The sequence below is a fragment of the Gavia stellata genome, chromosome 15, assembly GCF_030936135.1.
Source record: "Gavia stellata isolate bGavSte3 chromosome 15, bGavSte3.hap2, whole genome shotgun sequence".
NCBI classification, from domain to species: Eukaryota; Metazoa; Chordata; class Aves; order Gaviiformes; family Gaviidae; genus Gavia; species Gavia stellata.
The window spans coordinates 12,564,656-12,590,191 of NC_082608.1; the positions used below are offsets into that span (position 1 = coordinate 12,564,656).

Below are 25,536 nucleotides of genomic sequence, written 5' to 3' on the forward strand. Positions count from 1 at the left end.
AAGACAGGGTTGACATTCAGCCTGGATCTTCTGACCCTTTCATTTAAGTGAAGGAGTAGAGAGTGAACATGAGTTTACAGTGCTCCTTGGTAAGAAAAAAAAAAAAACCTTTGTGTTGGCAGACGGATGAGGCACTCGCAGATTAGTAAACACGTCGCTAAAACACTGTAGGTACTTGCATACTAAGTTGTTTTTAAAAGTTAGTTCTTTTATTTATGCTGTATGACATATTTACTGAAGATTGCCCACAACAGGCTCTTGTGGGAAACAAGAAAGCAACGTCTTCAGTCATGAAAGGATTCAATCACTTTCCTTGAAGGTGGTGCTGTAGTAAAAATGTTAATGCCCAATTTCACATCGGCTGACACAGAAGTCCTAGGACAGAGTTGGTATTTGCTTCGTGTTCAGTGCAGATGTCCATCCAGCCTCCGAAGAGAAAAGGATGTGGATTCATAATGGGGTGATGTATTTCTGTGCTGTAGATGCAGGAAATTCTTAGGAGCTAACCAAGATGAGATACAGTAAATGGAGATGTTGTGATGACTTTGTGAAGCTGTCCAGATGTATTAAGAATTTTCAATTCCTTTCTATATAGCTCAGAATATTTTTTTTTTTTACATAGAATGTTGCTAATTGTATGTTCATCGAGTGGCGTAGCCAGGCATCTTCTGCAAAATTCTGCTAAGAGAAAGGCGAGACGAGCTTTAGATTTCTGAGAAACATTGTCAAAGTAATGTGGGAGAGATGGGAATTCACTTTGCAATGCTGCATGTAAAGTGCTTGTCAGATGTAAGGAAGAGCCTGGATGCTTGGTAGCATGCTTGCAGAACAAAATACCAAGAAAATTAGATTATATTCAGAAATGTCTTCGACTCTAATGTTTTGCATATGTCGCTTTACCCATGAGGGGGAGAATGGATGGACGTTTTCTTAAACTTTTATAAAAGGTTTTTTTTCCGTTTGACATGTATGCCGTCTATACCGATTTAACTGAAATCAGCTTTGAGACACACGTTTCAGGCAGAATAAGCTGTGCTTTTCTTCCAGAAGAGAATTGAGGAATTTTCTTTTGCTATGGTTGTCCTGTTCGTTTTTAAGACATTTCAGTATTTTTTGCTTTGTACGTCAGCTGAAGATTTTTGGACTCAGTGCAGAAATTTCACTAATTTTCAAATATTTTTAGGACAGTAAACATTTGGTGGATTGTTGATTTTGTAATTTCACATGCCAGATTGTACAGTAATTTCTAACGTGTCTTGTCATGAAAGCATGGGTCAGTTTATATATCTTCCTGTTTTCACTGCTTCCAGGTATGAACGGCTTTCAGTTTGAAAGCTTATTATTAGTTCTTTATATCTAATATTAAGGCTTAACTGAAAGTTATCCATTTATTTCACAATTATCGAAAATAAACCAGAAAATTGATCTTAGTTTGATGTGAAATTTACTACATGTATAAACTAAATGCCTTAGGTACTGAGGAAGTCACTAATTTAGAGGTGTCTTGTTACTGAGACAAACTTGCAAAAACCCCTGAATCCCAATTCACAAATTGGTTATTCGTTTGTCAGGGGATATTTCACATCTAACACATAAGCCCGCGACCTTTAATTAGAATTTTGCAGTTTGTTTTATGCCCCTTGAGGCTGACACCTTGAAAAATTTTTTTCTTGATTTCTTATTGCTAATAAGCATCTTTCTCTTCCCCTCTGGTACTTTGAAGAAAATGATGCAAATACACTTAATTATAGTGGTGGCAATAATTTGTTAGCTGAATATGTGATCAGGCAGATGCAAAAATGATCTGATTAGATCTGTGATCACACTGGAAAGAAAGGTAACACACTGCTACATTTAAGAGAAACTGTTCTTTTGTGCCTTCCCTTTGCAGGAGGGAAGAAGCATGTCCCGTCTGTCTCTAACACGGTCCCCGGTTTCTCCTCTGGCTGCTCAAGGAATTCCTCTCCCAGCTCAACTCACCAAGTCGAACGCTCCCGTGCACATCGATGTAGGAGGACACATGTACACCAGCAGCCTGGCTACCTTGACAAAGTACCCAGACTCCAGGTAAGACCTTGGTGTTTTCAGACTCGCTGCCCATTTCTGTTCATTGCATGGGAAGAGGCATGTACCTGTGAGGAATATTTCAATGCGAAATACGATTTATTATATATTCACCAGTTATGAATAATTCGGTTTCCGATTTATACAGTAACTTCGCTGGGGTTCTACAGAAAAAAAAGCCTGTAAAATTTATGTATTATTCATTTTCTCTCTCAACGTCTTGTGCACTCTGCCAGTACGTTTGAAGCACCTGTTGGTGTGCTGCCCTAGGTTACTTCCAACTGTACCAAGCAACTTCTTTCTTTCAGATTTAGGGGGGAAAAAATCCTTTTTTTCTTCCTTAAGAATACAGAATGGCTCTCTTACACTGGGACTAATGGCTGCTTCTGTTGGCCAGCCAAAATCCTAGCCTCAGGGGTAGCTGTGTGCCTCAGTGTCAGTGGTCATTTCCTTTGGGCAGGGGCCGGCCGTCCTGCTCTGTCTGCTTGCAGCTGCAGATTGGATTGAGTCTTTGCATGCTTAAAGGTAGCTGATTTCTGCTGGACAGGTTGGTGACATGTCTGGCAAGATTTTTTTAGCTTTGGCCAGTATTATCTCAGAGTAGACTCCAGATATGCCAAATTATGAGTAGATGTGGCATGAGAGGATATTTGTGTATATGACATGTTTATGATTTGCCCAGCTCCCAGTCCCGCAGGGTACTGGGCACTGTGGAGGATGGGGGATCCTGGGCAGCATCAGGCCTATGACAGTAGTGTGGAAGGGACCGCTGTGTTAAGGGTTAAAGCACATTCATTGGAGCAGTATGTTAAGACATACCTGATTTTGATTTACAGTTATGATCACTAAACCAATTCAGCTTTTTGTCATTCAGACTGCTTATTTTTCAGAAGGGTAGGTAAGTGCCTCATACGTAACCGAGAGAACATGTGAATGTGCAGTGTCAGGGTGCCCAGCAGACTGGTTAAAGGAGGCACTATTGACTCAAAACCAAACCAGATCCCAGGTCAGCAGGTTTTGTTGCCAGAGGTTTTGCTACCTGCATGGTCAGTATTTTCTTAAGGGGTAGATTTTTTTTTTGGTATGACAACCAGCGTAAAGCTCCAGTTTCATTTGAAGATTTTTCCTTTAAAAGAACTAGGGATTTTTTCACAGATTTGGCAGGTTCCCAAGCAATAAATGACATTTATGGAGACACCTTGAAATGCCTCTGATGTCATAAAGCGTATGGCTGTGATTTCATTCCAAGGAAAGGGAGCTGCTGAAATTCTCTGTGGAAAAGAAACAATTATTAAAATACCTATACTTTATGGTCAGACTAAAACAGTATGATTTTTCTGGACAGTGTCTGTTTAATGATGTCTATGTGGTACTACTTTAATCATCAGTGGGGAGAGATTTATAACAGAGAAGCAGACAAACACTTCATAATATAAAAAAATACAGAGAAGATTCAGCAGTTGTAATAGAGTAGCACATCTGTTTCCACATTTTAAAATATCACTGCTGACACTGTTTTTAAAATATGCCCCATATCAGACTTACTTAATAAAAGCTTCAGTTATGGAAGCTTTGGGAGAATATACATAAATTCACAGATTTTATTTAAAGACAATAGAGTACTGATCGAAAACCTTTTTTTTTTCCCTGTTTGATAAATAACAAAAGCATATTTCTTCAGATCTCGTACTTTGTTTAAATTGAAAGTACAAAACTGTGACTGACCAGAGCTCATGTGCTGCCTGATGTTTTGCTGTGTACTGTCTTTCATTTGTATTGCTGTGTTATCTCATAAGGCTTGAATGCTTTTTCAGCTGCTCAAACTTCAGTTCTCACTGGAGTAAGAGCTTACAGGATGAGACCTGTAAATCACATATATTTTTATAGCAAAAGATAACCCTTCACCAGCATCCCAAGTAGGACATACCGCTACATACGTTATGAAGCTGGATGAAGTGTACACCCTAATTTATTATTTTTTCCTTTTTTTTTTAAAATTTGTTTTTCTGCAGTGCTACCTAGTAGACTTGGTTGATTACCCCCCATTGAGTCTGGCCTGCTCTCATTCCTGGTTAAGGCAAAGTACTTGCAGTTAGTTAATTTCAGTGGGGGTGGTTGGAGCTCCTGATGGTGCTTCGCTGCCCTGGTGTGTATCTTCTGTAAGGCACAGACTGTCTTCGCAGTGGTCTGGCTGGGAGAGCAATCCTGCGTCTCTCACAGGTGCAGGAGGAAGGAGATAGCTTTTCTGAGCGAGACATCTGGAAATAATGCCAGAGCACTGTTAGCTTATGCTCACAGATAACGTGCATGGCCACATACAGAGGCATGGCCGTACCCATCGGCACGTGGAGCTTTCTGGATTATTTTGGACAGCATATTAAACTCTTGGTTTGAGCGTGAGTTTAAAAGCTTCAAATCTAAGAAATCAAACAAATTTGTAGGTTGTATTTCAGCAAAAGACGTAAGTGTATGCTGAAATGCTTTGCTAAATCTTAGCTCCAGTCACATAAAACAGCTTGCGCTGACTAAAATTGAAAGCTGTGGGAATAAACTTCCTGTTTATTTGTGTTACAATCTCTCTTTCTTTTTCTGTGCTCCAAAATCCTGTGTAGGCTTTTAGCTTGTAGTATATAGTGTACATGTATGTTTAAGGACACATACAGATTGTGAGCATGTGTATAAATACAATCAGGGTATGCATACACAGAGACATCACATGCTAATGGAAAACAGAAAAAAATAAACCATCAAATCATGTTTATCCTTCCATAGTATTTTGAGGAGGCCCAATCCTGTTGGGTCCTAAACAAACTCGGGTCACGTTGGCTTCAATGGGAGGGAAGAGTTCCCAGCAGCTTGCCAGATCAGGCCCAGCAGGAGCAAGTATAGGTATGACCAGTTCCTGCCTATACCTGCTCTCCAGTCACCCCTCTGGTATGATATAAATTACACCTGACAGCAGGCAGCGTGATACATTTCTTATTTTAATTTGTTAGGATTGACTGTGCTCAGCCCACTCAGCTGGCTCTGCTTGGCTGTTCCCAAGTTACGTGGTTGGCTCTAATGCGGGGAGAGAAAGGACCCAATTCTGGAAGTCTGTCTTACATGAGTGAGTGGCTGGTAATGTGAAGTCAGAGGCCAAATCTTGCATTTCAGTGATCCCAGAGTTGTTTCAGAGCAACTTTGACAAAGTCTTTGAAGTTGTTTGCATTAGCGCAGCTGCTGTGAGAAGAGCATTTGTCCATTGATTAAATTTGCGTAAGTAAGGGTGCCAGATTAGGCATTGAAGGGGGTAGACGCCCTCTTTCCAGTAAATTTTTATGGGCTACATAAATTCTCTCATCTAAAAAGGAGAAAACAAGCAGCACACAACTGGTGTGACAAAGAAGAAGGGGGTTAAACAGCCACTGTCAGAGATGGTTTCTAAACCACTCATGCACACCTTACGCACTACTCTTACACACCTTTCCAGTTGGCTTTTTGAATGAAACACCATACGAGAAAGAAAGCTGGCCTTTCAGAGGGTGAAAGGCAAGGAAAATGAGAAACATAAAAGAAATTGTCATCACCAACAGCATAATGATGGTGGTCATGGAAATTGCCTCAGAAATAATATTATTAATCCTTCTTCCTGTAGCTACTTGAGGCTGCTTTCCGTGCATACCCAAAATTGCCATTAAAGTTAACAAGCTTTGGAGGTACAAGGAGGCTGATGTTGTCTTACCTGGATCTGAGGCTCAATTTCAATAGTTTATTTTCAGCAAGTTCTCCCACAGTTTGGTGGAGAACTCAACTTAACTCTGCTAGTCGTGAGTTACAGGTAGAAAGAAAAAAAAACTGTTGAATTTAGTCTAGTGACCATCAACATTTTATTTATAAAGTAACTGGCTAAGTAGACAAATTTATTCATCTTTGAGAGCATTTCCTCTAGAAATTCCATTCATGTTTTCACCCAGAGGACCTCTGAAGTAGTCCCTTCGCACATTGACACTTGAATACGGATTTATGTGACAGATTGTAAAGGCTGCAAAAGCTCTAGCACATCTATAAAGTGAGTTGCAAATTGTATTTATCCAAGGGAGTGAGACAATTCTTACATTTAAAAAACAAACCCACACCCAATGTCCAAGCTCCTAACGTGCAGGCAGGAATACCCAAAGACATTGCCAGATCCTCCAGTCTTACTCCCGCTGAACTCAGTGGCAGATGTCTCATTGACTTCAAGTGGAAAAGAAGTAGAAGTTCCAAATCCCTGTATACCACAGCAAGCCCCAGCTTCTCGATTTCACTGGAAATTTTGATATCACTTTGAATTTCCGTTAGAAAGCAGAACCAAGATTTTTCATCAGAAGCCTGTCCTTTTCGCAACCTGAATGGTGTTTTTAACTCAGAGAATTGCTGTGAGCTCTTCGTGAGTTGTTCTGCTACAAAAGGTAAATATATTTACCTTACATTCTTGGTTAATTAGTATTTGTTATATAACCCCCTATTAAAGATAGGTATGTTCTTTTGTTCGAAATATATTTATAAAAGCTCATGCTTTCCATGGCGTTAGTCATGTGACAAAAGCAAACAGGAATATAATTTTAATTGACGTCTAGGTGGGAATAGTGTGGGTACACAGACCCCAGGGAGCCTCCCCCTGACAGTTTGTAGTGCACCATGTTTGGGCCCTCTCTGCTCCCAGCCTTTCCTCGTCAGGAAAATGGAGCTTTTTGGCCCCGCGGCCCAAGGCACGCTGAGCCACTGCTAACATAGTGCACGTCCTGATCTCAGTTTTTGGGGCACCTGGGCTTTACCACCCCCTTCTGTAGAGGCTCTGTCCTCCAAAGAAAACCAACGCAAGCTTTATTACTGTTTCAGAAATGAACAACCTTAGCTGTTAGAAGACATAGTAAGAGTTTTCCAGGCATATCCCTGCCTCACTTTCCTCTAAACCCATGGACTTCTTTGTGATTTACAAAGGAGGCCCCTAAAGCATGTGTCTTCTCTGAATGTTTCTTGTCAAAACAAACTGTCATTCTTGTATAAACCCACCCTTAGACAAGCTCTCCTACCAAGCATAACCTTCTGATTCTGGCTACTCTGTAGGTATCTCTGGTTTTTAATTCCCCTACCTTTTCTTCCAGCACCTCCATCTCTCTGGTTGCTGGAGCTCAGCACTGACACCTGAGATCTTCTGCTTCTCCCCCCCTTTTCTGCAGCCACACTGAGCTGGACTGAGTTCAGGGGAATGCTCTTGGCCAAGTTTTAGGACCCCTCTATTGTTCCTGACAGAACGTGATTGCTGACCCTGTATAGCCAGATACAGTGATTTCATAAGCTCAAACACACCTGCTACCAAGACCTACAAGACAGATTTTCCACATTATCCTTCACACTAAGGGCTCTGTACTGGGTCCTGCTCTGCACTTCTTGGGAGGGAGCAGGGAAATTCTTAATTCAGATGTGTTTAGGATATATATAGTTCTCCAGACTTAGCATACCTGAGAACATCTCGCATTTCTTGCTCATGTAGGATCAATCCAGTGTCACTCTTATAATAACTTATTTGCTAATTTCTCATCAGATCTGTGTATTATTGATGTTATTGCCTGAAAACAGTATCCAATTAGCAAATTTTGTTGCTTACCCCATGCTGGCAGTTAGGGTGTAAATCAGTCCTTAAGCAAGGCCTGTACTCCGGACAGGTTAAGTGGAGTGAAGACCAGATTTGTTCATAACCGGAGATTGTTGGTGGCTGCGAAAGCACAGCACATTCGAGGGCAGGATTCCAGTTTGGAGCAGAAGTGCTATCAGCTCTCCTGGGCCAGCACAGCCTCTTGCCAGCCCCATGCCAAGGCAGTCCTGCACCACTGCGGCATGAGTAGCATTCATCCTGACTGAGGAGTCTCCCAAACCTCTCCATGCCACTGCCATTCCATGCTGCTCACCCACCCAGCATCTGTATAGTGTCTTGTCCCTCTTCATTCCCTCTGTCATCCCTGCACACCTGCTAAGTGACTCTGTTTTAAGCACAGTGAAGGACATAGGCAAGCATGCTGCCATGGCACATTTCACGCTTCGTAAGGTACCACTTTTCCCACCAAGGTCAGTTGTTGAGCACCCTGTTTGTGGGGTGACAGCAGGCTCTTGACACTCGCGGGCTATGAAGTGTTGTATATTACCCAAAAGGCAGAGAGTTTCTGAGTCAGAGCCAGCAGCCCACGTTCAGGCAAAGCGCTAGAAAATGCACCTGCATGTGAGCTGCAGTGCAAAGCTCATTAATTTTAATAGGTATTGTGAACTTAAACCATACACAGACTTTAAAGCAAAACACCTGAAAAGGCAGGAGCAAGTGTTTTTCCTGCATGTTACAAATGCTCAGAGATGCAGTTTATGGGCACGGTGCATGAGCACTGTGCACCCATAACGGAACTGCACACCGGCGTGGCAGCTCTGCAGAGAGGGGTGAGCCTGCCAGGGCTCCCTGAGGCTCTGCCGTTGTTTAAGGCAATCAGGTGTATGCTGCAGATGAGAACAAGTAAAGGAGACGAAAACCAGAGGTTTTAGTTATATGCAGCACCTTTTCTAAATTAACATAAGAATTTTCATGGAGATTAAAAAAATTTTCTGTTTCATTTCATGCACCTGCAATATAGAGAGAAATCTTTTGAGTTTTTCTTACTTGGTTGTTGACCAGGCAAATCTTGCTTCGGTTTGTGAGGGAATTTTGGCCAGCAAAATTCCTAAGGAAAAAAACCTTAAAATGGACCTTTCCCCTTCCCATCATCTGTCTCCCCCCAGTCTGCCTGTGGATGTTGCAGTTGCCAGAGTGGGAGCTGGAGCAAGAGAAGGAACTCTCAGTGCCAGGCTGCTGAACCAGATAGTGTAAAATGAACCAGTCTTTCCCCATCCGCAAAGCCAAGTATGGCTGTTTCGTATGGGTGCTGCGTGGCTGAGGTCACACAAGTCTGTGCAGCACTTTGATAAGCTCTGGGAAAGGTGTGAAGCATTCATTCCTATGGGCAGATGCGTGTTGCTGCTAGGACACATCCAACACAACTCCCAGGCAGTGTGGAGGGCAGAGCACAGTGGGTGGAGGTGAGGAACCGTTTCCTTTTGCAGACAGACTGGCCAGAGCCACTACTGCAGGAGTCGCACCAGTCCCAGGTCTGAGCACCAGAGCATGACCTGTGCCAGAGGAGGGGCGCATGGCTTGGCCACCATGGAAAACAGAAGTAATCTGTAACAGGGATTTAATTACAGCTGGGAACGATGATGTTAGATACCCTGTCTCTAGCTTTCACTAATGGGAAAAAGTCCTGGATTCAGGGTCTGGCAGAACCCATGGAAGCACACCATGATAGCAGGTTTCCCCACATTACGTTACCCAGGGCTATAGTTGCATAGCTGGAGCAGTAGCTTTGATGGTAGAGTAGTCCCTGTAACCCTAACCCTTCACTCCAGTGGTTTGGGGAGACGGGAGGGAAGAAATTTATATGGAAACTGATTCTTCAGACCTCTCTGTGTCCACCTCTCCAGGATCTCCTGCTAACTGGCATGTAGGGAGCTCCTGTAGAGAGCCACAACAGAGCTGAGCTGTCTGCTGTGATAAAGGTGTTTACTCCTTACTGGACTTTATAACCGCTGCCTTGCCCAGCACAGCTGCTTCCCGGGGACTGCCCGCAGGCTCTGGTGAGGAAAGCAGAGTTTACCCTTTGGGAGTACAAATCTTACTGTAATTGGGTGCTGAGATTGGACCCTGTCGATGAATGAATTATTTCTGTCTTTACTTGGAATATTTGACAAAATGTACAAGAAAATATTGCTTAGCTAGTCTCTGATGAACACTTTTTTGGAAATTATTGTTTCTCTGTATACATATACAGCCTGGGTTGTGTGGAGTTCTAGGCATAAATGGGTATTACAGCATCTAGGAAGGGGCAGACCAAGCTAGTCATGGAGAGGATAACATAGCAAACACTCATCTGACTTACAGAAATAAAATCATGGCTGTGGTGCTGTGCCTGGCACAGGCTGTTCAAAAAACCTGATTTTGAGAAAATGGCACATTCCTACCCAGATACTAGCTTATTCAGCTCAGCTAGTCAAAAGGAAGAGCAGGCATCTCCGTGCAGCTCATGCAGCCTGGCTGTGGTCAGGAGGGATGTCCCTTACGGCCTCTGAGAGGAGTCCAGAAGACGAACGTTGAACATGGTCTCCAGTACCTTCGGTGCAAATCCCAGCTGAACTTGTCTCATTTTCTACTCTTCCCTTTCTTCTTCTGCAATGATAACACGACTGTAGCTGAGTTACACTTAGTACATTAGTAATTCCCACCCTTCCCGCTTACAACAGGTTGAAAACTAGTCTGGTTTATTAAAACTCATAAAGAGAAGCCAGCAGACAAGGAGACCAAAAATTAAACTTTCTTTTTTTTTTCTGGTTTAGCACTCTCTAGCAGTTTGTGAGGTTAGTTGGTCAAGTACTTTGCAATTTCTTTCATTGCTACTTTTGCTTACCACTCACCTGACAGGGCACTTTGGTGCCAGCAGCACAATTTAAGAGTTTTTCGGCAGTCATTTTCAGGGCTGTAACATGAAAAAGCATTAGCAGCATATTTGGAAAAACCACTCCCATGGAATACTATAGAAGCAACTTGTCTCCTCCTTTTTATGTGCTGCTAGTGGAGGCTGTTTCCTGCCGATGAGCATGGTGTAAAGTACTGCACCTGGGCTGAGGTTCACAGCTGTAGCAGCTTTACTCCTAAAGCAAAGGGAAATCTCCTTTATTGATTGCTTCTTCATGTGCTGTGCATCCAGCTCCCTCATCGCGTGGAGAGGAGTTACATAAAAATGCAGATTTGGTAGCTTTTTACTGGAAATTGTGTCCAGAGGTCACAGCTAACCACTGTACCAGTGGGGCAGATGAAGCATTACCTTTTCATATTTGGTCTTTGAATACACGTCACTGGTGTTTGTCTTTTGATTTATAAAGACCCTGCAATGGCAAGTAGACCTGGTCTGCTTAGGGGGATATTTCATGAACTACTTAGGAAGTATAAAACAGACTCTCTAGATTATGAAGCAAGGGGGTATCTGTTTTGTAAGGAACATGTTATGAAATGAATTTGTCTCTAGGCCTAACTTAATTATTTTAATGATCCCACTGATGGTTGTTGTAGGTGTCGTTCTGTGTATATATTGTGACCTACATGCTTGTGATCGTTTATGAAATCTAAGATTTAAAAATACATTGGACCTTATTAATTCCTTGCCTACTTTCACTGAAATAAATGGAGGTGGTTTGGATATTGGTATGTTGGGCCAAATCTCTCTTCCAGTGAAGTTAATGAGAGTTTTACCGTAAGCTTAAATGGAAATAAAATAAGCTCTATTCTTTTAGAAAACTGCCCTAATAATAAACCTGGCCAAAATAATCCCTAGTGGAACCCTCTTGACCTCTGTGGAGTTACACCAGGGATGTATATTGATGTTATGTGTGGAGAGGAGTTAGGAGAACCTGAACATTGTAGTAAGATGCTTCTGCTGGGTAGTCACAGTACTCTCTCTCGAAAACATCTGAAGGTGTAAAACCAACAGGCAAATGAAGACAAAGCATTGTGCACTTATGGGTGTGTGCATGTACCTGTCCTGGTCAGATGGCCTTCCCAAAGAGATGACTCCACTGGTTTTGAAGGAGTTACTCCAAATTCAGACCTGTGTACCTGACATCAGAATGAATCTATTAATGGGTTAATAAAATCTTTAAGAACAAAGTGCATATTTAAATAGAAATACGCAGGCATGCAACACAGGATTCATGTGTGAAAGCATAAAGGAGGCTAGATCTCTCAAGCACAGAGTAACAAGATGGCGTGGAGGACGCCAGGCTGTAGGTGACACAGGTCATGCCCCATGCTGCTGCTAGCCACATTGACTTTGCCAAGTTTCTCTGTTACGTGAAAAGTAATAAACTGATGAGTACACCTAGTCCTTGCAGCACATCAGCTTGTTCCCTTGTGCTGTACTGACATTAAATGCATAATCTGGTGACTGAAACAGGTAAGTATTGGCAATCACTCTCATCCCTGGTATAACTCCATTGATACAGAATTACACCAGGTTGGTGGCCCTCCTAACCCGATTTGATAGCTGGGAGAAGCTGCAGAGCTGGAATTAAACTCCAGAGTTATAAACTCATATCTCCATGCTCTGTCCACCAAAATCCCTACTCCTTCACCTCATCTGCTGTGATTAGCATGTACCTCAATCTTGTGATGCTTAAAAAAGGAATGACACCTGTAAACATTTCAGAGTAATTTGGTTTTTATTTTTACCTGATTTGCTCTCGCTTGAAACTCTGCCAGGCAGGATGGCTATTGGTGTCGCATGCGTGCACGATTGCATTCCGTATTGATGCAGTCGCTGTGATGACTGCCTGCCTGTCAGAGCTGGGCACCAGGACAGATAGGCTGAGCAGAGGCATTCCAGTATTCACCTGTACTGTGTTGATTTCACTCTACTGCAGTATGGTATGCGTTCAAAGGCTAAAATTGCTGCTTTTTTATCTGCTGAGGACCACATAAAGCAAACCCTGAAAGGAGTCCTGCACGTGGATGCTGGGAAGCTATTATGCAGCATTTGCACCGTTACTCTTGGTCAGACTGAGAAGGGATCATTTGGCAAGCATTGGAAACTGAGATTTGCACCGTAAAGCTGAAACGCTGAAGGAATCCCAGTCCAAAGGGCAGGCTCCCGTTACGCCTCTCTCCTAATGGAGTGCAGATGCTACCAGTGCTGCAGGTAATTCGTTTAGATCTGGTAGACGCTTTTGCAGCAGCAAATCTCTTTCTTGAGAAAGCAGACAGTGAAAACCAGGGACTCTTTTTAACCTCTTTGGTGTCATGCTGTGTTATGCCAACGAGTTGTACCAGTACAATTTACACCAAAGACTGCAGCTTTGGCATTTGGGGAATGTGGTGTGCCTTCCGGGAGACCGCTGCCTGAATTCTGCCATTGCAAAACTTACATACAATTTCATGGACAAATTTGGCTGGTGGAACGCCATGGGAACCAGTAGCTGACAATAGAGAAACTGGGTCCTCTTGTGCTGGGGTTGTCTGGGAGGGAACGAGGGCTGAATTTGGGCCAGTAGTACTTAACACTGCTGTTGAATGAAGAAAAAAATTCAATGACTGCTTTTTAATCTTACAGACGGGGCAGGGGGGGGATCACACATGGATTTGTAACCAGTTCCAAACATATCTCCTCTTCTGTTCACATCCAGTTACATTCTGTTTGCAGATGCAAGGGTTAAAGCGGGGGCCTGCTTCTGCTTTCAATTAAATCAAAGGATGTTTTGGCCTTGACTTCACTGGGACCAGAATCAAACCCATGACCATAGTATTGTATTTAAGAATGACTCTCTTGCAGTCACTTAAAAAAGCCAGGTTCAGCTCTCAGTATCTCATCAGAATCCAACCATTAACAATTTCCTTATTATTTTAAAGTTTTTGCCAAGCTTAATTCTGTAGGGCAAGTGTCCTCTGTGCAGCAGGTGTATTGGTATCTCCTCCGCGGGTGTGGTTCCCTCTCTGTAGCCCCTAGACAGGGGCTCCCCCTTTTTTTGGGAAAATGGCCGTGGAGCCAGGCTTTTCCCAGCAGACATGTCAGTGGGTCGCTTCCTCTCTATCCCTGCTCTCCGGCTGCAGTAAGAAAAAACCTACTGGAAATGCCTTTTCGCTTCTGCCTTTCGTCTGCCAACATCTCAGGCTCACCAGCAAAAACTGTTACAGAAGTCTTTCTACTTGGTGTGGATATATGGGCTTTGGTGGTGGTTTTCCCTACAAAATAGCTTTTTAACAAATCGTTCTGGATGCGTTCAGTTTCTTTAAGTGAACAGCCAGGAAAAATGTGTTGGGTACAGCTTAATCAAATATAAGAATAAACAGGAGCATCATTCATTCATCATTTTAAGTGTGATAACAAAAATACGGATAGAAAGAACTGGATGCAACTTCCCAATCACATACATGCTTGTAGAGAATTATAAGCAGTTAGTCTGCCTGTAACTCCCCACAATGTCTTTGTGCCAGAGCGAGCTGTGGTGTGAGCTGTACCGGAGGTGTACAGTAGTATAATTGCAGCAGTGTTACATTCTGGAACAGGGCAAAATTGGTGTAGTTTACTCACTGGAGGACAGAAGGATGGGCTACAGGAAAAGCAAATAAGAGGAACAATGTAAGATAAGCCTTTTTTCTCTATATTATCATTCTCAGCAACAGAAGAGTTTTACCAGTATAGCGAATTGTCATACCAACCAACTGCCCAAGAAGCGTGGGCAGTTTCTTTTAAGCAGAAAGCTAATTTATCACTACCCAGAGAGGCTGGTATCACTCCTGTTCACAGCAGTGGAGCATGTCCCGATACAGCGGAGGCGGGCGTGGGCACTGAGCGGTGCCTGGTGTTCCTGCTCATCCCAGACAGTGCAGTGCTGCGGAGTCCTGGGCAGCCCATGCCTGGGAACTTTTTCCTGTGGAGCTGGAAATAAATAAAAGAGTCGAAGGAAAAAGCTGCTCAGCTTTTGTTTGTCTGGGATGAGAAGTAAAGGGCTGTGGCTTGAGGAGATTAAATATTCTAGCTGTTTGCACGAGCAGCAGGTACCAAAGTGAATGTGTTAGCTGTAACCATTTGCACTTCATAAAAGGTTGTGCAGCCCTTGAGTATCTGTGCCTCTTTCTCCTCCTGTGTACTGAAAAGCACTGGTTTCACAGCACCCACACATGCAAAGATGCGGAGGGCCAGACTCGCACCCTGAAAGGTAAATGAGTTACATTTGAAATTTTCCCTGTCTTCACTGAGTCCCAGTGGGAGTTTCGCTCTTGACTTCAATGAGCAAGGATTTAGCCCATTTATATTAAAATAAAACTAGTATCTGCATGTTTTCCAACCTCCCAGCATGCCCAGTTGTACAAGGGTGGTGTTAATGGAAGTGATGTCCAGATCCAGTCAGATTTGAAAATCGTAGTAAAGATACTGAGTTAGCTCCCACTTGAAGTTACAGCAGGTAGGTGAGGTGAAAGAGAGCTGACATTTGGTGCAACCCTGTTCTCATCAGGGCCTTCATAGCACTATGACTTAGGCGGAAGGGACGGTTAAAGGAATAGCATGAAAAGGCTTGTATAGGCAGGAATATTTTATTTGAATGGTGCATCTTCTCATGTATTAACAACTTAATTCTGTTGAGTGCCCACAACTCCCACAGAGTTCAAACTGAAATGCAGTTCTTGCAGGATTGGGACCTTTGGGAAACGAGGGAACGCTCTGGGAAACTTAAGATGCTAGTTTAGGAGTTTGTTTAAATCAAAGAATTTTTGCTCCTGCTTTGATTTTCATGGCCAAAATTTAGTGTAGATTCTCCGTTGAGAAAACATGAAAGGCCAAGAACCCTCGAAGGCTCAAATCAGAACAGCAGGAACAATTCCATAACAAAAATAGGATACTTTTAGCAATATAAATTTGTATTAATATTTTTAATCTTCATCAACTATTTAGACAAAAGGTCAGTTAGAATGAAGTAAAAGACACAAGAAGAGCAAAAGTAACCTGAACTTTATACTGGAAAAAATGATAGTACTGGAAGTACAGCTAACATGTGCTTCTTTAACTTCCAATGTAAGTCCACAGTTTAAAATGAAGAGAGGAGTTCCCAAATAGACAGGTATTACCTACAATGTATGAACTTCTGTGCAGTTACCTGGACTTCAGCATATTTCACTGAAAGGATAATATTTAGCTCCTACCACTAACAAGTTCTGTGTTTTGAGGGTCCATAGTAAATTGTAGTACTATTTGGTTACTTTTATTAAAAATACACAAGTCAGCCAGTCTCTGCCCTTCTCACTCTCCCCAGGTAGTTACTGCTTGTTAGGAATAGGGGTGGCAGAACGGGCCTATCTTGAACTACAGTAACTGCAACCTCTCCACTTGCACTGGGCTGCCATGCATCTGCACACCCACCATGGTCAAGGCCTCTGTTCTGGTCACAGTTACTCCAGAGCAGCTCAGCCAGACCAAATGAATGCAAACGGTGTGGTTAAGCATCAAAAAATAATGGGAGGCTGTTTGTCACTGTCCCTGTTACAAAGGAGAACAAGCCATATCAGTGGCACGTAGGGAGCTTTTAATGGAGAAATGCAAATTGTACCTGTATTTGAAAATTACGTTTTTTTCTTGTAAAGCACAGCAAATGCATTTTGTGACTGAAGTCTTAAATAAATGTGCGATGCTGATGTGTGTAGCGAATGAGTGCCGTTCTATCTGTATGTGTCTACTTACCCTGCCTATAAATGTGGTTATGCGCTGAATGCAATGAAAGGATTCATAATACAGCAATTAACATACTAGAAACTGTTTGTTTAGTGAAGTCTGTTTATAGCTGTTAAAATAACACACTAAAATATACAAATGCTACTTTAATAAGGCAAAATAAAATCATTAGCCTGATGGAGGGCTGGATTCTGCCAACGTTACTCATGGGTAAGCAGTGCTTTGCTCCTGAGCTGTTGACTCCCTGCAAGACAAGTGGCAGAAGCCCAGTCCCAGGGAACAAACACGCTGCTGATAAATTTGGGATGAGTGGCCAGTGCTGATGGGCCTAATCGCAGTATCCTAACGAGGTGAAGGGCTTAGGGTTAATACCCTTGTAAACCTGGTGGGAATGGAAAGCCTGGAAAGCAAGGGCCATGGGAGCTTAAATTCCCATAGTTGCTGGTCTGCTCGTTGTCATTGTTTGACCACTCCTCCTCCTCCTCCCTCAAGACCTGATGGGATGCCTGGCTGCATGGATGTAGGACCAGGGTGGCTCTTAGCTACAAGAGAATGTTTTAATGCAGGAAGAGACACTGGCTTCCCTACCTGGGATTAGTGTTTCTACTTTCTTGTCTTAACTGCTAATTTATGTATAGGCAATACTGTCTCTACAAATGAGAAAATAAGTGTCATGTATCAAAATCTAAAAATACATATACATTTCCATGAAATTACACGTCAAAGTCACCCGCCAAAGTGTCTGAAGTGTGGAGATAGGCTGTTAGCAACAGGCGGAAGAGAAAGAGCTGTAGGATCTCTTACCCTTACCATGAATGTTTTGTGGTATTTCAAAAATAATAGGTAATTTCCACTTCAGTGGATTTTATTACCTGTTGCTTCAGTGGACTTTAATTGGTAGTAACAGAGAACTGAGAACATAATTGTCCATGCCTTTGTTTTAACTACAAAATCCATTATATATCTAATTCCACTTTTTAGTGATGGTATAAAAAGAAGAAAAAAAATCCTTCCAGAACTTCCTAAGAATGATTCTGCATGGTAGATGATAATGTTCCTTCTGGATTATTGACTTTTAAAAATACATGTTGATACTATATAGACTAGCTCTGATCTATTGCAAAAATAGATATTCTAGCCTGAACAGCAAAATATGAAGTATTAAATCTAGGTAATAGATCCTGCAGTTCCTTCAGGTGCTTAATAGTTAATGAGCATAATATCCTTTAAAAGCACTGCAAAGCGAGCATATGGCTCAACTCCTATGGCATTCCAGGATCAGCATTGGAAGGCAGGAACAGAAGGTTATGGGAATTGGAGATGGATAAACCTGTTACCTTGTGAGTTAGCTCTGCCATCCCTCTGCTGAGATCGGACTGTACTGCTTGATGCTCTTCTTAAAAATTGAGAGAGGGGTTTTGGGGTACAGGCTTTAGTATCTCCATTTGGTTCTCACAGATCAGTTTTATACTTCAATATCTGTGGTCGTTCACTTGTGACATCAGGACTGAAGGGTCCGGGGCTGAGCCATGCCTGTATGGGGCCAGGCGATGCCTGTAGTTCACTGCCACCTGAGGCTGCCCTGCTGAAATGTGGGTGCTCACCCTGGTCTTGGAGGAGTGGTGGGAAGAGTCGTCGGTGGTGGGGGTGGCTCAAGCACACCCGGAACAGTGACCTGCCTGACACTGCAGGCTTGATGCCTGCACTCGATTTGGGACTGGAGGCCGGCACTTGATCTGGGCTTACTTATGCCAGAAACTCCCTTTGGGGCACCTGTCTGTGTCTTCAGGCATATGAATCAGTCCCAAAGCACATATGGCTGCTTGGATTTCCTAGTTTGCACAGCAGCAGTTTATGCCCCCAATTTAAGAGTCAGACTCTCTCCCACACACACTTTTCCCCATCACTATACAAATAAAAGATTTAAAAGATGTATAAAACAAAATTCTCCCCAGTTCAAACACCCTCTAGGCCAAGTGTATGCTTGAAGCAATCTGAGGTGGTCAAGATATTATCTTCGATTAAAATGGAAACTGTGGCAGAGCTGTAAGTGCAAAGCTCGCACGGTTTCTGCGCTGCACCGCAGCCAGGCTGTGTGCACAGACCCGCGCTGTAGACAGTGCCTCTCCTTAGTGCTATTTTCCTATAGTCAGAGAAGGGCTTAAAATCACTGGTCAGGTAGCAGGGTGTGAAGGTACGGTATAACCATACAACAGAGCTTTGTTTATGGACTTTCACGCTAATTATAGCTGAAGTTTTAAATTGAGGCAGATCAGAAAACCTGCTGCAGCCACATGCAACCTTTAGCCACGTTCTTCACTGTACAGGGCATGAGTGAGCACGTGTCCTGGCAGAGACGACGTTTTAACGTCTCTCCCTCATAACTACCGTCAGGCCAGAAGGCAGAAGACACTCGTTTGCTGCTCAGCTGGGTTATCCCTGTCCTCCTCTGGCTAGCCCTGCCCGCTTTTCGGACAGGTTGGGTGTTTTAACATACCTCCCTGGGGAAAGCAGCTGCAGCTGCTTTCTCCATCACAGTTTGCTTTGCTGGGAACTTGTGCACAAACTCAATCAGTTTTGCAGTAAAAATAATGGAAATACGAAAAACACTACTATAAAGATCCAGCAGCGCAGTCCACTGCCCGCCCCAGACCGTGCTGCTGCAGCTGGGATGTAGCAGTGCCAGCAGAGAGCCGGCTCCTGGCACGCTGGCATTGGGTAGGGCGCAGTCGTTCCAGCGACTTTCCACTTCTCTTTCCCAGCAGTTGCGTTCTTGTGATGGGACAAGTAAGAGACTTTCTTATAACATAGTTACACGGGCAGCAGTGCCAGACACAGTGTAAGGCACTCCGGTCTCTCAAGCACCTCTGCTCCAATTCACAGCATTTTTTCCCTTGCAAGCAGATAACAGTAGCTATCCTACCCACCTTAAGCAAATATTTAAGAGATAAGCAGTGCTGTTCATACTCAGCAGCAGTGATTGGACTCTGCTCATACACCTGGGACACTCTGCTAACATGTCCCGCGGGGCAGTTTCAGGTCATGCTCGGTGTCCTGGCTCTAAACAACCCTCTTCCTCCTCTCTGCGGCATTTCCCACAACCACCACCTCCTCCTCCTCCTCCTCCAGCTCCCCAGTAAGGCCCAACAGCCAAGTACAACTGACAGCCGCCATATAAAATGCAGGGAGAGCCGCAGAGCTCATGTTTACTTCGCTGTGTGTTTGTGCTGAGTGGAGCAGGAGGGTGCACGGAGGGGCAGGCAGGTACAGCAGAAGGCACCAAGTGGAGCACAGACCCATGCGCTTGCAGGAAACATGGTCCGGCATTTCTCTCTTCTTCCCCTCTCCTCCCATAAAATTAGGAGAGAGACACATTTTAATGACAGTTTGCTGAAATGTGCACTCCCTGCTGATTTGACATTGGGCAGAAAAAGTGTCTACAGAATCAATTTTTAATAAATGTAAACAACTAAATTATGAATGACAAAAATATCACTGAACAGTTAAATATTAATCACTTAATTACTTAAATTAATACTTTTAGTGCAGTGTTGTGATAGAGAGTTTTACTCACGCAGCATTGCTGTGCTGGCTGGGCAGGTGTGCAGGGGGATGGGACTGCAGCGGCCCCCCCAGCGCTGGGCTCAGGAGCGGAGGGCTCTGCTGGTGCTTGCCACAGCCCCAGCTGCTGGCTGTCCCACAGGTCCCACGATACTGGGTGCTCCTCTTAAAGCCTTTGGAACCAGATTTATTAAGAACGAACTTCAGTTTCCTGTTCAAAAAGAGAGCTGTCAAGAAAATGGCTAAACTGGCCCCAAACCAAAAAGCAACCCCCTCAAAAAAACCTCTCCTATCCCAGCGTGCTGTTAAACCCCCCAAAAGCGGGTGTGTGATGTGCAGAGCCGTGGCTGTGCTCAGTGATATCTCGGGAAGACCAAGGGTGCTCCAGAGGGAGCTGGGGTGCAAAAAGCTGTGGCTGCTTCTAGGATGGAGTTGGGTGAGTTTATGAAAGAGACGGTGTGCCGCGAGGTGGGGGGCTGGAGTCACTGCCCTGTGGGCCCCCTCCATGCTCCCATCTCGACAGGCGCTGCAGGGACCTTGCGTGGTGGAAAATTGGTTGCAAGTGTTACCGGGGGGTGATGGGTAGCAGGAGCCATCTGTAGGTACTTGCACACAGCACGCGGCTTCCTTCCCTGCCCAAGAAACTAAGGAAAAAAATTACTGGAGCTCTTGTCCTTGTGGGTTGGCTGGCTGCATTGTTTGTTTTTAATCTAATAAAAGGAGATCTTAATATCACAGTAAAATCGGTACAAAGCTAGAAACTCACCCCTTGGCGTTTTGGCGAAACATTACTGAGAATGTAAAAGCCTTTAGCAGAAACAACAGAAGCACAAAGAAATGGTAGAAATAGGATCAACAGGTTGTGTTTGGGATGTTGGGAGGAGCGGGAGAGAGCACCCAGCTGGGGCTTGAGGTGCCGGCAAGACCCACTAAGCTGGAGGCTGGACGCCAGCCCCATTGTGGCTCTGCTCTGCAGGGACATGATGCAGCGGTGGCCGGGAGCAGCGGTTCTGCGAGGGTCGGGGTGCGCAGCACTGCAGAGTGGTGGCCAGGCGGTAGGGAAGAGCACATTGCCAGGAGAGCAGGAGCAATGGAGGAGGAGAAACAGATGGCTGGGAAGAGCTGTGCACTGGGAAGATGGTGTGAGCATAGCGGGACCTGGCCGGGGAGGTGGAGGCAATGGAAAGGCAAGCTTGCCATCCTTAGGCTTGCAACTACTTGGATTGATCTGGCTCGGTCTGCTCCCTGTCTGGAAGTTAAATCTGGGACAGAAATCTTAAGAGTGTTCTTAAATTAGAAAGTGAAGCATCTCTTGCAAAAGGTGGGAATGCTGAAGAAGCGTTTATTGCTCAGACTCACCCATCGCTGTAGGATCCAAGTGCGGCTCTTTTTGCCTCGTCTCTGTTTTCCTGTGTCTTCCAGCTGTTCACAAACATCACTGGAAGCACCATTCCCACATGCCATAAGCAAGTGCCTCCTGAAAATGCCATTACCCAATTTGTCCACCAGTACAGTACTGGGCACCATGACCACTCATAAAAACAGCCATTTTCAGGGTGACTACTGCCCCATCTGAGAGCTGCAGCCACTCCCCATTACTTTAACTCACATCACATGGCAGGGCACTGGAGGGAGCAGCTTCCTGAGGCCACCAGCTGGACTGGTACCTAATTTCTGATTGAACATTAACAAGTTTGCACAGTGCAAAACCATTCCCATCCCCTAGCACTCGCTGACTTGCCAGCTGTCTGACAGCCTGCGTGCATTTTGCTTCCGTGCTTCTGTCTGCAGCATTTCGTTCTGGCCACCCAAGACCCATCCACTGAGCACATCGGGTCCCAGTGGGGCTTGTGGAGCTGCACCTGGTCACTGTGCCCTTTTTCATGCTTCACCCGTGATGAGTAACCCTGGCAGCCGAATTTTTCTTTCGAAGCTGCCATTTGAGTTCACTTTGTGCTCTCACAATATTGTGTTTTCTGATGGACTTTCTACAGGTACGGTTTATACTGGTGAGAAGGGAGAAGCCCGAGCACTTTCCGCACGCAGCATTACAACATGCTGCAGTGAATTTGATTCTTGGAACATAGCAGCCCCCTAAAACGTCAAATAAATCCTTAAACTATTCATCACTCCGTTTTTGGGGTGGCAGTTAAGTCTTTCAACACTCTGCAAGTTTCTTTCCCCAGCAGTAATTTCGCTGGTGAAGAAATACAGCTCAGGGCACTCCACAAAGGCCTCAAAATTCATGTTTTGTTTTCATTACCAAAAAAATGCTTCACTACATTAAAGAGTGGCCCATTAAAATTTTGTACCCTGTCTTCCCTGCGCCTTGTCGTTGTTGGCAAATCTTCCCCCATATGTGCGGCAGAGCCGAACAGCAGCCAGCATGTTGCTTTTGCAGACTTCACAGAGAAAGGGCAGTGAAGAGGAGGAGGTTTAAGCCACAGCCCAGCTTGTTTAGGTGTAAGATCTCAAAATTTTTCAATAGCCACGCAAATTTACTCAATAAACGTACCGTACTGAATGTTAAGCTGCTCTATCAGTGTTTCCTCTGCTTTTAGTCTAACCCAACACAGCACACTGGCTCATGTGCATGTCTAAGGAAAGAAAGTAACTAACTGGTTCCTGGAATAAAATTTAACGCTGTACAAAGCAATATATTTAACCGTCTCAGGCAAATAGCCCTAAAATAACAACGAAAAAGAAAATAATGCATTACTGTAGACTTACCGCACCTTGGGATTATATAAATTAGAAATTGCAGCGTGAACTGGATGGTGTTTTCTGATACCATTGAAAAGCTAGAGGTTGAAGAAAAACACTAAATGTATTATAATTAAGGTTTAGGGGGGCATTTGGTTATTCTCGTAAGTAACTCAGACTAGCTGAATGCTGACACGGACACGAGAGCAGGCAGTAAAACCTGGAGCTTGTTTAAGAGGTCAGAAAGGTTTCTAGCTGAATTCAGTGGGGACTTGCTAAGTCCAGTTTTATTTAATATCTCCACAGTTAATTTAGAAATAAACGGCATGTTAATTAAATTTGCAACTAAATTAGCAAGTTAGAAGATCAGACCAAGGTGCAGCTGTGGAGAGCAAATCTCACCATGTTGCATGAACCCACAACCCAAAGCAAGCGGCGCGGGGCGCAGCCGGAAACACCAGCACTGCGGGCGGTGGCGGGGGAGCAAACCCGCCCCTGCCCATCGCCGGGGTGGGCGCCCGCCTTCCCCAGCCGGGCTGTGACCTCTCGCATCCGCTCCCCTCGCTGCCAGGCCAGGAAGTTTGGGGTGGTGATACTGGAAGGAGGGAAGCAGCGTGGCTGCAGCTGCAGCATTCGCCAGCAGTGCTGGCCATTGCCCTTGGCAGGGTTTGGTGAGCTCGGCAGGGGAAAGCCCTGCCCTGGTCTCAGCGAGGGGCACGGGGGGATTGCATGGCCGAGTCGCAGGGACAGCTCGACAGTGAAATCCAGCAGGCTGCGGGATAGCCTCTCTGGGAAATGGAGGAGTCCTCACTGGCAGGGTTATTTAAGACTCGACTTTGAAACACGAGACACTCTGCAGTTGGGAACAATGCTGCACTGTCAGAGAGATGGACTCAATTACTTAATAGGTCGTTGCTGTCTGTCTCCTGCGATTTTCCTTTCAAGAACATATATTCGGCTGGGTTATTTCTCATGGGAAGACAAAGCGTTCTGAGAGAAGCCAGGCGTTTGGAGGGGCGAGGCGGAAGGAATGGCAGCCAGGCAGGCAATGCCCGGTTTGCTTTCTGCAGAGCATGCTCCTCAGGCTGTGGAGAAAGCTGTAGTGATGTAGCTGATGTGGTATTTTGGCCCTGTAACCAGCTGATCCCCCGGTCTCATAGGTCTCACTTCCTTTTCTTTGCTCACAAAAGATTTGCCATGTTGCTTTCTTCTGCCAGTCTCTGATCCCCAGAACTACTGGTGGTGGGACTGTGGTCCCACAGGCAGCGCTGCAGATGCTGCACGGGCCATTGGTTGCCAGTTTGCCAAAACATTCAGAGTTGGATGGCCACTTATCCAGCACTGACAGGTCCAGACAGCTCATCTCGGTGTATGAGCAGCCTCTCTTCTAGCACGGAAAGGCTTTGATGGTGTTTGATCAAAATGACAGCCAAGCTGGAGGAAAAGCTCATGGGCAGGAACCCATCTCTGAGTAACAATTCAGTTCTCTGTTAGCAGGACACGGTGGACAGGGATGTATAACGGAGCTGGTGACGCATGTTCTTACCAAAATTACTCTGCCACCCACGGGGTGAGCGTTTCGTAGGCACTTTCCTTGTTGGGATCATGGGCCTAATTCGCAGCCCTGATTTGGGGCAGCACGAGCTTAGCACCAGGGCAGATGCAGGGCTCTCACTGCTGGTGTGCATGCCTGTGTCTGCGTGTGCACACGTGCTTCATGTGTGTGAGCGTGCAGGTGCACACACGTGTCTGAGGCATCTATCTTTGTGCACTTGTCACCAAATTAAGATGCTGTGCTACCTTATGCACATTGAATTGATGCAGCTAAATTGGCTAGATGTTCTTAAGCCCTGAGGGTGTAATGAGATTTTTGTCTCTTCTGCCCATTTCTTTTTCTTTTCTTTTTTCAGAATAAGTCGTCTGTTTAATGGCACAGAGCCTATTGTCTTGGACAGTTTAAAACAACATTATTTCATTGATCGAGATGGTGAAATTTTCAGATATATATTAAGCTTCCTAAGGACATCTAAGCTACTGCTCCCAGATGACTTTAAGGTAAGGAAAGCTATAGTCTGCAATCCATTTTTTCCTCCCATTCTGTCATTTGTTTTGGTGCAGGTTGGTTTGTGTGCTTGACCTAAACACACTTAACTAAATGTTGCTGTTTATTGTAAGGATTTTTAGTACTTGTGTATTACACCAGGGATGCTATTATTTAATAAATGGACCAATGGTTGTCATGGATACCATAAAAAGTTAAACGATGACGCTTACGGCTAAATCAGTTTCTCTAAACTAATTGTATTTTCTCACATTTTTAGCTTATTTATCAGGGTATAACAACAATTAAAAAGCAACATCAGCAACTAGCACTTACCAGGGTTTAATGCTCAGAATCTGAAAGAAATGTTTTAAATTTGATGGACTTAAATTGTATAAATCTTTTTCTTGTTGGTATAAAAAAGAAACACCCTTAAACAAGCCCATGAGGATTTGTGTTAGATATAACCGATGCAGATACTTTGATTTCAGGAAGTAATCTTTTACAAAATTTATGAATGTCAAAATATTCTTGGGAGATGGAATTTACTGAGAGCTTTTTAAGGAGCAATACATGTTTTCTATGAAATAATGGCGCTGGTTGTTGCTTTGCAAATCCTGATTGTTTAAACACTCTCCTCCTAGCCTTGTTTATTTGGCTTTGCACTTACGAAACTTGCAACATTGTCATCCTTATGTATGAAAATTAGAAGACAAAAGTGTCCAAACTGTAGATGACAAGATTCAACAAAAGCTCTTAACTCCAGGATGAAATGATGAATAAATTGGGATGGCAACGGGGATCTGCTCAGAGTTAGAGGACGTGGAGCATTGGAGTGTGGAGAGGAATGTTCCT

At 44.2% G+C, this 25,536-nt stretch overlaps 1 protein-coding gene across 1 annotated transcript in view; it reads left to right on the forward strand.

The window, feature by feature from the left end:
- Positions 1-442: 442 nt before the first annotated feature.
- Positions 443-25,536, forward strand: part of KCTD15 (potassium channel tetramerization domain containing 15) — a 38,459-nt gene continuing 13,365 nt past the window's right edge. The window contains exons 1-3 of the mRNA XM_059825014.1: positions 443-460; positions 1,892-2,067; positions 24,551-24,695. Coding sequence (XP_059680997.1) covers positions 443-460; positions 1,892-2,067; positions 24,551-24,695 — 339 coding nt within the window. The remainder of the gene's footprint in view (positions 461-1,891; positions 2,068-24,550; positions 24,696-25,536) is intronic.